The 12,983-nt window shown below is 33.0% G+C and overlaps 1 protein-coding gene across 3 annotated transcripts; it reads left to right on the top strand.

Moving 5' to 3' along the window:
- Positions 1-106: 106 nt before the first annotated feature.
- Positions 107-11,654, top strand: LOC114245328 (NADH-cytochrome b5 reductase 2). Of its 3 annotated transcripts, none has more exons than XM_028177465.2 (6): positions 107-457; positions 2,373-2,589; positions 5,540-5,658; positions 7,110-7,314; positions 8,422-8,616; positions 10,473-11,654. In XM_028177465.2, exons 1-6 carry the CDS (start codon positions 431-433, stop codon positions 10,643-10,645), a joined length of 936 nt encoding a protein of 311 aa, XP_028033266.2. In that variant the 5' UTR covers positions 107-430; the 3' UTR covers positions 10,646-11,654. The 3 variants fall into 3 exon arrangements, with proteins under 3 accessions (XP_028033266.2, XP_089588468.1, XP_028033265.2); XM_089732342.1 differs by lacking the exon at positions 107-457 and adding an exon at positions 479-634; XM_028177464.2 differs by lacking the exon at positions 107-457 and adding an exon at positions 750-905.
- Positions 11,655-12,983: the final 1,329 nt, after the last annotated feature.

The raw sequence follows: 12,983 nt of genomic DNA, 5'->3' as shown, positions 1-12,983 counted from the left end.
TATGATAAAGTCCTAGGAAATCTTTTTACTTATGACGTTGGTATTAATTATATTAAAAAATAATAATAAGTTTAAAAATTACAGAGGCCGGTGTTGACAGGTACCTATTCGTGAATAGCTTGACAAAAACTTATTTCAAAAATGCAGTTTTGAAATCTCGAGCTTCATAAATAGGATTTAAACTAGCGCTGGATTTTATTTTTAGAAAACAATGTCATGAACCAAAACAGCGGATGGCAGCATTCGCTTGTATTTAACCAGAACAAAAATATATTATCTCACAGCCTACGCGTACGCCAAACGCCATTCGCCGACGACAAGGACACCACGTTCGGAGATGAAATCTTATTTATTATGCAATAATACAGCTGTTTTACAGGTGTATGTGATTTAGATTTCCAAGAACTCTAAGGAATTCGAAGAACATAAAATGTTTCAGACTATCAATTCTAAAATTGTAAGTATAAACACTTGAATAGTAGAGGCTTGTTTAACAGCGATGTATAAATAATAGTGATTTACTTAGTTGATAATATTTATCTTGTAGATATGTAATCGTATCAATAAAAGTATGTATTAGTTATTTAAGCAGTCAGTTGGTATTTGAGCAAACATGAGTGAAACGGGAAGTGCGGTTAGTAATTACGTCCCATGTTCTATGTCAAGCCTACTTACAAATTTTGTTCAATAATTAATGTACAATAAGATAAGAACAGTTCAAAGTTCATTTACTTTAGTAGGAGTCGGAGGCGCTGTACCTAGATGACATTGAAACAGTCATTTCATAATTGTTTAACGAACAAGACTTGTACGCAGCTCAAAACACCTTTTCTGTGTTATTTGTTCAAATACTCAATATGAATAACTTAGTAGTGGCTGTGTTCGATTTCATTGAAAATTTTACAGTATGTGTTCATGTTATCACTAAGCATTAAGTCTAAACATGTCATTCTATTAACACTAATTCTAATTTGTAATTTAGCAAACATAATATCAAAACACGAAACGCTTAAAACTGCTGTTAACCTCTTTTCAACTGTCTAAAAAAATACATTCAAATCTATGAAAACATATATTACGCTTCAGTAGATACATATAAATATAAAGCATTTTATCATTCATATCATTGATAAGCTGTTCTTTTATACATTTGTGTATCAAAATTGTAAGTCTTTTATGAAATTCAACTAAATATTTTAGAGCAATTCACACTAATTTTTTGATTATTCGCAAGTTCCTGTTATGTATTCATACAACAAGTTCAAATCATACGAATAATCTGAAAAATAGTTTAAAGCCTTTATTACAAAAAAGTTTCATTTTATGGGAAAGAAGGTATTAGGTATTCAGGTTCAGGCTTTTCCATTCATAAGCCATTCGTCACATTTCTGTATACTATTTTAATTTACTGCCACAACATATCATTAGCTCTGATGATGGGAACTTGGTGAAAACAAAAAGCTGTTAATAATGTATAGTTCTTGTTAATCTAAGAAGACCAAACTATAGATTCACTAGTAGGATCTAATTTCATAGCTTTGAATTTTACTATTAGACAAACTCAATAGTTTTTATAGACATAAGGATAGTCATAGATTTTTATTGTCACAAGGACAAGGAGGAGCTCATAGATTTTTGCGATGAGAAAATAATTAGATGTGATTCCCTTGTGTGTAATGGATCTACCTCAGCTATAGTTAATTAATAACATAAAAGTAATCATAATAGAAAGAACCGAGAACAAGTCACACACGGTCCTCCACCTTGCTCTATACTATGAGAACTAAGGATTGATACATATTATTAGTTATTTATGATTAAATAAAATAGTACACCCCAGAAGAGAAAATAAACCTGTTTCAGCACTAGAAGGTTTACCCAATGTGGGAATCAAACCCACAACCCTCAGCCCAGCAATCAGGGGCACTAAAAACTTGAATTTGCTTTAAAATTCCTTGTGTAGTTAAATAACTTATTTAATACATTACAACAACGTGTGCTACCTCAAGACATTTTTCTAGATAACCAATTTTAATGATTATTTTTTAATTTGAAAACTGCTGCTTCTTATGTGGCGGACTATAAGTATTTGAATTTTATCAAGATCTGTCCAGTAGTTTTGAATTATTCTTATTGTGAATTGACTTCAACTACCTCGATGATACATTTTGTTTTGTGGGAGTTGGTTTCTTTGTTTTGTTCAATTTTTTAATTATAATCTCCACAAAAACTGGTAAAATGTGAACGTTTTCCTAAAAGTAATTTAATTAGTTATTTGTTTAATCCTATATTTTGTTATAATTACTTAACCATAGAAACATTGCTAAAGTATGAACTATTAAAAAGTGCGATCATTTTTCTTTTTGTTTCAGGTACTACCAATAATATTTGGTGTTGGATCAGTGGTAGTCTTAGCAACTGTAATAGCCAATTGTCTATGGGGAAAAAAATCTAAAGGATCTAGCAAAAAGTTAATAACATTAGTAGATTCTAACGTAAAATATGCATTACCGCTGATAGAAAGGGAAGAAATCAGTCATGACACCAGGAGATTCAGACTGGGACTGCCGTCTCCTCAACATGTATTGGGTAAGTATTTTTATAGTGCTGTAACTTAAAGGTAAAAATAGCCATATCGTACCATTTGAACTGTATATCAAAGTGGTTTTATTCGGAACTGACTTATAGTTAAACACTACAAATATGTAACTAAATTTTTATATGTCAAATGAAAACTATTATTTTCAGAAATCTTAGTTTTTAATTATCAATAGACAGTACAAGCATGATTTAATATGATGCCTAATTTTATGAAACTTATCAAATTCACTAAAATATTTCAGATACAATTTACAATATTGATAACAAAGTATCCTTTTTATATCTAATTCTACAAAATGTTCAATGCTTTGTCTTATCTACAAAACAGTTGATTGATAACTGACAGACAGAATTTATTCACTGTTAATTTTCGCTCATTTCTAAATAGTATTGTATATAAATAACATTATATATGATATATAAACTATTATAAATTTTATTTATTATATTATGAAATGAAAATAAAATACCAAAAAAGTTCTCATGGCCTAAAGGATAAGACGCCAGTGTATACTTGTATCATGCTATGCGACTATGCCAGTGTTAAAATCCTTTAGGGCCCTATAGGTACCAATTTTTCTGATGAAATACTTACCTACTAAGTTCGGGAGTAACTTCCAGTATAAAACAAATAAGTTCAAATAACATTGTGTAATAAATATCCAAAAACCCTCAATAATATTATATAACTATAATACAATGAAGACATTTATTTATTTATTTATTGCTTAGATGGGTGGAGTAGTTCACGGTCCACCTGGTGTAAAGTGGTTACCGGAGCCCATAGCCACCTACGACGTAAACGCCGCTACCCATCTCGAGATATGAGTGTAAGGTCTCAGTTTTAATAGTACAACGGCTGCCCCACACTTCAAACCGAAACCCATTGCTGCTTCACGGCAGAAATGGTCACGGCGGTGGTACCTAGCCGTGCGAACTCACAAGAGGTCCTACCACCATTGTATAGATAATACAAAATGTAACAAAAAAATGAGAAAAGGATAATTCCATCGTAATAAACTTGAACAGGACGATATGAGAAGCACCAGCTTTCAAATGAAAACTGAATTAACCAAAATCGGTTCACCTAGAAAAAAGTTCTGAGGGAACAGATACAAAAATACAGTCGAATTGAGAACCACCTCCTTTTTTTGCAGTCGATTTAAAAATAATACTTATCTGGTTTTCTCACCGTATTACCACCTATTTACGTAAAATAACCTTCGAATTACCTATTTAGTTTTTTACATTCAAAAAGAAATAAAAACAATCCCACAGTTAAGTAATTTTCTAAAATATTTATCAATGTAGGTAATGGATCAATAAAATTCTATGAAATCTGATAAAGCAAATTTTATAATTCATTGTTGTCTGGGTGTTATCTATTTAAGCCACGCTATCAAGCTATCATATAGTAATTTTATGTTTGGTAATTTAACACTACAATTACGTACATTCTGTCATTGAATAAAAAAGGTAATTTAATAAAATTATAGTTGAATAGTAAGTAAGAACTACAGTTTGTTTGAGCGCATTATAAGCACACACGGGTAGATGACACTATCCTGCGTATCTCTGCCACAAAGCAGTCTATCGCTCCGGTTGGATTGGTGAGACAACAGTTATACAATAAAATTGATACTTAGATCTCATGTCTCAAAGTGGGGTCACGTTGCGATTGTTTTATATGTAATCAGGTATCCTCTTAACATCGTGATTTCGTTCACACGTTCGCTTGAACATTTCGCATTTTAAATTCAAAGTAGCTGGCTATTTCGATTATCTATGGAAAATTAGACGGAAACTAGCTAGCACAATTTTCATGTCGACGAATAATACCAAAGTGGTCCGTGAAAACAAAAACTGTTAAGTATTCAAAACGTCGGAAATAATATACGCGATACTAACCGTAAAACTAGTTTCAATTATCTCTATCGAGTATATCTACACGCGCTTATAACTTTTAAAGGTATTACACATGATAATAAATGAAGATATAATGTTTATATGCCAGTAAACAACAACCTGACTGCATATAAATTTTTGAATTGCGAATGCTACTCGTGGTTTTTGAACGAAAATATTTCTGAGATTGCTTTTGAGAATTAATCAAAGATTTCGTGAGAGGTTTGGTATCAAAGTCGAGATAGCTTTCAAGTTGGTTGAAAGTTTCAACCAACACGTGAAAAACTTGCCCTCAGATCAATTATATTTTCAATAATAATATGAGCGAATGGAAAGTAATAAATACAATAAACTTGGTCATTAATGGGTTTGGAAAAATTCAGTGTAGCCCTCGTATAACAGCTGCCCCACCCATTGGACCGGAACTTATGACTTCAGTTTCGTGATGGAAATAGGCAGGATGATAAATTTTACCGCTTTCAGTTTTACTTCTCCACAAACTAGAGTGAACGATTCTATGAATACTAAATAGCATAAGTATATAATGCTTGTCTTAATTAAATAATTTTTGATCTTACAATCAGTCAAGTACATAAAAAAAATTAACTAAGGTAGTTTAAAAGTACGCAACGGCTTGGCCTTGCCCTTGGCATTGCTGACATTGCTGAAGTTCATTGCCGACGGTAACCACCCAGTATTTGGTGGAACGTAGCATACGTTTGCCTACAAGTTCAAGAAAACAAAAATTCATTTTGTCCAAAAATCTTGTCGACAATATAAATGTTTTACAAAACATATTCTCCTGTTCTTTTTTTAATTCCACACTCACGTTTAAAAACTAAAAGAAAATATACGAAATCAATAGGAAAATAATAATTAAAAACAAGCTCGTTGTATTTCTTTTGCTGGCTGTTCTCAATTTGTTATTTAATTATTTCTTATATCATTCAACGCGTAGACTGTTATGATATTGTGGCGTAGAATTAATTTGAATTAAACAGGAATGTGACAACGTAACAAATTCATGTTTTAGGATTACCGATCGGTCAACATATTCATTTGTCTGCAAAAATTGACGACGACCTAGTTATAAGAGCATACACGCCGGTGTCGAGCGATGAGGATAAAGGCTATGTCGATTTGGTTATCAAGGTGAGTCCGTAAATGTAAATAACTGTACATTGTTATTTTAATTATTAACCGAGCACATAAAATATTCTTATGTTAATTAATAATAACTTCGTATACATGGTGTAAAGAGATCATTCTAGAAGCAAAACGGGAATTAGCCACGAAATTATAGTAAACATTGTTATTTTAATTATTAACCGAGCACATAAAATATTCTAAGGTATACTTTAATACTAATAACTTCGTATACATGGTGTAAAGAGATCATTCTACGGGATTCATTCAAACGGGAATTAACTACGAAATTATAGTAAACAGAAAACAATAGTAATTTACCAAACTAACCATGAAGGTTCGTTACGTACTTCACTGGTAGGGCGTATTGTAAGCACGCGCGGGTAGGTACTACCATCCTTTCTTTTCGTTTGAAGAATTCGTTCGTTTGAAAGGTGAGACAGTTCATAAACAACGCAATTGAGATTTCGAGCTTATGGCCGTTTTCCAATTACAGCACAAGAGCGCATTATGCGGCATAATGCTCAACTAAGCTTCAGCATAATTCGGCATTGTGCGTCACTGAGTCGCATTATGCTCTGTAATTGGAAAACTACCATTAAGTAATGGTTAAGTAATTGGAAAACTACCATTAAGTAATGGTTAATTACAGAGCATAATGCGACTCAGTGACGCACAATGCCGAATTATGCTGAAGCTTAGTTGAGCATTATGCCGCATAATGCGCTTTTGTGCTGTAATTGGAAAACGGCCTGTCTCCAAGATAGGCGGCGGTTTTGCGTTGTGGTAATTGAGCATAGAGTGTATTTGATTTAGATATTTATTTTTCTCTTAAATGACAAATTAAAGACTTAATATAAGAGAAATATACAATGGATCCGTTGCTCTTGGCGGTTGGATTTGAAAGTTAAAAAGTGTCATGGCGGACGTCGCTCGCTGCCATTTTGACGTTCAGAAACTGAGCAGGCGGCAATCATGTTGTAACGTCTATATATTTGGTGACTATTTCATATAAAGTGGGAACTGAGATCGTTAAATAAACAATGGTATCTAAATAAAATCCTAAATCTGCAATGTAAGACGAAGCTTGCAGATACCACTCGCGCGGCTCTGAGACAATGCATTACGCACGCAGCCATTTTGATTTTTCGATGTTTATCATCTTACCACCCTTACTACCGCCGGTTTTGTGTTCGAAAATATTTCTAATACTAATCTCATAGGTCATTTGAAGTTTAATTCCCTAATTAATCGGGAAGGTAGAAATTAAAAATGCGAGATCTCTGATACTCTGACCCCTTCGAGCCTTTTTTATATCAAGTAGTCCACGAATGCTTGTCGTGATTTGCTAATTATTTTCAACTAATTAATGTCACGATCACAAGCAAGTTTCACTATAGATATATCAAAACGTTTTGATAAAATTAATTAACATTGCACTGCTATTTAAATTTCAGGTATACTTTAAGAATGTACATCCGAAGTTTCCCGAGGGAGGGAAGCTGTCTCAGTACTTGAACAATATGAAGATAAATGATACTATAGATGTCCGTGGACCGTCAGGGAGATTGCAGTACACAGGAAACGGAACATTCCTCATTAAGAAATTAAGAAAAGATCCGCCTACAAAAGTTGTCGTCAAGAAATTGAACTTGATTGCAGGTCATTAAGTTTTATTGTATTGATAACACAATCTCAATACGTGATAGGATAAATGTAGGTTACGGTTTAAATTGACATTTACGAATTAATTATAAATGATTTTGCATTTGATAACATTTATCATGAACGTAATAAAATTTAATAAATCATCATGAACTTGGGGAATAAATAAATAAAATAAAAATTTCATAAATCCATTCACATATCGATAATGTTGATCTTCTCAGTGGGTCGCGTTTCCGATCCGGTGGTAGATTCTGCGAAGCACTGCTCTTGCAAGGCCAGTGTTAGCAACATCGTCAGGTTTGAGCCCCGTGAGCTCACCTACTAGTTAAGGTTACGCTGGTATGGTCTCTCTAGACCAGTGATTCTCAACCACTGTTCCGCGGCACTTTTGTGTGCCGCCAAATTTTGCCAATATATAATGATGTTAATATTATTAAATTGTATCATTTTTTTTTATTATTATTAGCTTGTAATTAATCCCTTTTTAAACGTTTAAATATTATTAAAGCATATATTAGTTTATTTCGTATATTTAATGTTTTTTTATAAACGTTTTATGTAGTGTTTTAGAAAGTAAATAGTTTAAATCTTTTTCTTTGTGTGCCGCCAAATTTTAAAATCGTTTAATGTGTGCCGCCAAATTTTAAAATCGGTCAATATGTGCCGCATCAAATAAAAGTTTGAGAATCACTGCTCTAGACCATCAGCTTAAGTAGGAAAAAAAGGATGTATATAGGAACCCTGGCTTTTGAAAAAAACATAAATTAATCTTTTTTTTTTTTGCTTATATGGGTGGACGAGCTCACAGCCCACCTGGTGTGAAGTGGTTACTAGAGCCCATAGACATCTACAACGGAAATGCGCCACCCACCTTGAGATATAAGTTCTAAGGTCTCATTATAGTTACAACGACTGCCCCACCCCTCAAACCGAAACGCATTCCTGCTTCACGGCAGAAATAGGCAGGGTGGTGGTACCTACCCGCGCGGACTCCCAAAAGGTCCTACCACCAGTGAAAAGTTTTAGTTGTGTGTATAATTTCGAACATATAATATTACATTGTCCGAAGTATTTTGTAATAATATCCAATATTTTAAACAGGCGGTACTGGTATAGCTCCAATGCTTCAGCTGGTGCGACATATATGCACTGACGTCAACGACCGCACCGAACTGAAGCTGCTATTCGCGAACCAAAGCGAAGACGACATTCTACTTAGAGATGAATTAGAAAGATACCAAAGGGAACATCCTTCCCAGTTTCAAGTTTGGTACACGATTGATCGGCCAACGGATGGTAAGTGTACAGAAAGTTTCACATAAAGTTTACGCATTAGATTTAATTTATTCTCGCTGAAATAATTCATTAAGGATGTATCATCCCACCATCGAAATAGGGGAGAGAAAATGTGCAATTAAAACTTATGGTTAACCTAAAATTCTACTAAATAACCATTCTGCAATATATCTATTGTGTGTAAATCACAAAACACATTAATGCAAACACTGGCTTCAGTGGTCGATTTTATGATTCAATATTGATTGCTCGCATCCAATTATCTCGGAGGTACAATTTAACAGAAAACCTAAACGTACCAACCTCCATTAGTTGATCCTAACGGAAGATATGCGTTGAAAGTGTAGAACGTCTGGCGTGCTCAATATGTTACATGCGTAGCACGAATGAATGACTGAAGAAGCAACATGAATGCAAAAGTGTGAATGAAGCAACAGACCGGCAATAAGTACTGTATTCCGATGTTCGATTCTCGGCCAGAATGAATGTCTTTGTTGAAGATTATATCGACGCTTGAAAGGCAAACATGACTAAGCGACAATAACTGCTTTGTACATAAATGATAGGCAATAACCATATTCGATGCGCAAAAAAAATGTATTACTAGGTCTATTAAAATAATTTCAATCCTACAGCTACTACCTAGATTCTACTACAGCTAGATTCGTTAAAATAAATTTTGTTTTGCAGCTATTTCAACTTTAAATTAGTCTACTGTAAAGTTCACACATTGTCGCTTAGTCACGTTTGCCTTTCAAGCGTCGATATGTACCTATAACATTTGGCCGTTAGTATAAGTATGTTTTTGTTACACTTTATTATTATTATTTATTGCTTAGATGGGTGGACGAGTTCACGGCCCACCTGGTGTTAAGTAGTTACCAGAGCCCATAGACATCTACAAAGTAAATGTCGCCATCCACCTTGAGATATGAGTTCTAAAGCCTCAATACAGTTACAATATAGTTGGCCCTGCGCTTCAAGCCGAAACGTATTATTGCTACATGGCAGAAATAGGCAGGACGGTGGTGGTACCTGCCTGTGCGGACTCACCTACCACCAGTAATTACGCAAATTACAATTTTACGGGTTTTATATTTACTACACGATGTTATTCCTTTACCGTGGAAGTCAATCGTGAAGATTTGTTAAGTACATATTTCATTACAAAAAATTGGTGCTGCCAGCGGTATTCGAACAGCTGTACATCGCTAGATACGAATGCACCGGACGTCTTACCCTTTAAGGCCACGACGACTTGTAAACGAAAACTTACATAACTTAAACATAACACAATAAATAATAGTTCTGACAGATATGAGTAGAAGAATTATTATTTCAATAATATCTTAAAAAGCACCCCACGCTTTTTTTACAATAAAATATATTTTACACTATTTTCAATTTAAATTTATTAAAATTTGTTTTCTATTTTTTAGTTAAATTTTCTATAAAAGCGTATTTTTAAAACTGTTAAGTATTTTAACATCAATTCCTGCCTTATCGACTATAGATAAAAATTATATAAATTGGAAAAAATCTGCAAATTGAATAATGGAATAATCATATTAAATAAGTGTATTCTCATCGGTCCTCGATAAATCTACAAAGTTTGAATGAAATCTGACCGCTTAAAGTGGGTCAAAATCGCCTCTAAAGGAGTCAGTTACAAACATACATACATACAAGTGAAGCTAATAAAAAGCGTGTAAAAAGAACCCTTGCTTGAATATGAAACGTATCAAAATTTACGAGATGTTCCAGACTAATCTTAAAATACAACAGTGACCATTCACTTTCCTTGAAACAAAACAATGTCATACAATATGGAATATTAAAATTATTATTTTTCTCAGGTTGGAAATACAGCTCCGGTTTCATCAACGATGAAATGATCCGCGACCATTTGTTTCCGCCGTCCAACGATGTTCTAGTACTGATGTGCGGTCCACCGCCGATGATCAACTTCGCTTGCAACCCAGCTTTAGATAAATTAGGCTTTAAGCCAGACCAACGCTTTGCTTATTAAAACTATTATTTACTAGTGGAGCGTATTATCAAGAGTACAATCAAGAGTTTCTCATTCCAATCCACCAAGCTAGGACAACCGCTATACAAAAAAACTAAGACTTCGACTTCTCAAAGTGATCGGTGGGCATTCACTTAGTTGTATCTCTAGACTCCGGCTACCGTTTAAGGTGGACATAAAGGCATTTTACGGAACCAATATAACATAATACAATTTCTCGTTAGTGATAAATATTAGTTAATTGTACAGCAATATTGTTATGTAAAATAAAGCCAAAAAGGCCTACAAAAACTTTAAACATTTTCGCAAAAAAACCTTACAGATAAATTTTAAATAATAAAATAGGACATGATCGAACAAATTCATCTTGATATTTATTTTTTTAAATGAAAATTTGCTTTTAACTTCAAGTTGCGATATTTGTATTGTCGCAGGAATATCAAATATATTATATAATTGCGTTACAAATAAAAAGTGTTTTTTGTTTTTTCAAAAATGATTACAATTTTACCAATATCAATAATTTAATCATTTTTTTTGTTTTTTGGATTAATTTGAATAGTTATTTTAAAAATAACCTTTGTCCCAAAATTGCTTTTACAGCATTTATCAATTATTAAGGTAAAAAGAAATGGGTATAGATGATAAGAATGGCGAATACAGTATTTTACAAATTTATATGACGTGTATTTTTAGAGTTTGTGTAATAAAACAATTGTTGTTAAAACACTTATTTATTTATCCAATTTCACAAAAAATGAACTTAAACCATTACAACTACAAAAATAATTTTCAACGTCTCCGTAAGAAATACGCTAAAATTCGTTGAAACATTGTTACTAGTTTAGTACCTTATCAATCGCATTGTATGTTGTGTTATTATTATAATAAGAAGTTACACTTGTGATTTTTTAATGAAACATTTTCAGTGAAAACTTAAGAATTTCCTCTCTCTTTATTTCCCCTCATTTTTAGTAAAATGCGTACCAAATAAAGCAACTGCAACACATTTGATTTATTAATTTACGTCCTTGTCCTAAGAATCTCATGAAGTGTTCGGTCTGCGCACTGAAGTAGGAAACCTATGGAAATGAAACGTCAACAAAAAATTCGTTCCACTGTGACGTGATCTGGCCACAAAACATGGCGGTTTTAGTGCTGCCCAGAAGATTTTAATGTTAGTAGGTTTTATCGATAAACGTTCTTGGCTCATATTATTTTAAATATTGTTGAGTGAATGTATTTGTAGAATTTATACTTTAATAGGAAGTAAGTATATTGTTATGTGCAAAGTTGATGTGATTTAGATATTATGTGAAATCTAAGACGAGTTCGTGCTTCAAATTTGCCAAGTAAACGATATGACGATTTTTAAAATTTGCTACACTGATTTTATAAAGTTGTCGTTTGCTGCAAAACATAAAGATATGGCGTAGTACAGTGCCATCTGCCCATTTCTAGCATGTTGAATTTTATCGTATTTTGAGTACGTGTTTTTCTTAGACTATTACAATCTATTTTAATTGTTTTGCTGACTAAAGTCCGTAACACACTACCGCAGCGCACCTCAAGGAAGGTACGCCGCACCATTTGAATCACTCTCACTTGTGAGTGATTCACATTTTAAACTTATCAAGGGACCGCCTGATAAAAAAAAACACCTACAGAACATTTATTCGTTAATAAAATTACAAACGTCATTCCTTGTGACTTCCTCTCTAAAATCACTTAATTATTAAATATTTAACGAGTTGACAATAGTGTTATAAAACTATTTTATTTAGATAGTTCCGACGACTTTCTTGAGATCCTATAAAATATGTTTTAATTATTATTTTTGTATGTTTTAAGCATGATAAAATAAGAAATTTTATATAAGCAATCATATTAAATCGATATCATAATCATATCATATCAAAATCGATATCGATCGATATCGATTTGAATTTGAATTTTTGAATAAATAATGAACAACCCAAAACAGACGGCCGAACTGACGTGACAATGACATTTGGCGCGCTAAACATGGCGGATTTTCGGCCTCATTAAACGGAGACGGAGACATTTACGTATATTCATGTTTCATTTTATGTACGCACTGAAATACTGTTATATTGTTTTCCTGCGAGTTAAAGTGCTGAGTAAGAACGAGATAGATATATGTTTATGTATGTGCCTTCAAAATGGGTGCTATTTATATAAGCAATTGTACGTATAGAACAATATGTCATGTCCCAACTATATAGGTCTATGGGTCTGCGGTGCTACATCATCTTGACAATTCAGTATTTTATTTTTTTATTTTTAAACTCATAAGTTGTGAACAATTTCAAATACA

Source organism: Bombyx mandarina, chromosome 13 (assembly GCF_030267445.1).
Source record: "Bombyx mandarina strain Sakado chromosome 13, ASM3026744v2".
Lineage (NCBI taxonomy): Eukaryota > Metazoa > Arthropoda > Insecta > Lepidoptera > Bombycidae > Bombyx > Bombyx mandarina.
This window is presented reverse-complemented; position numbering and strand designations above follow the sequence as displayed.

Excerpts from the sequence above, each read along its gene's own strand:
- LOC114245328 (XM_028177464.2), top strand. The coding sequence starts at position 858 with ATGAATAACTTAGTAGTGGCTGTGTTCGATTTCATTGAAAATTTTACA. Across the intron at positions 5,659-7,109 it reads ATGTCGATTTGGTTATCAAG|GTATACTTTAAGAATGTACA; the intron begins GTGAGTCCGTAA and ends TTTAAATTTCAG. Across the intron at positions 8,617-10,472 it reads GATTGATCGGCCAACGGATG|GTTGGAAATACAGCTCCGGT; the intron begins GTAAGTGTACAG and ends TATTTTTCTCAG.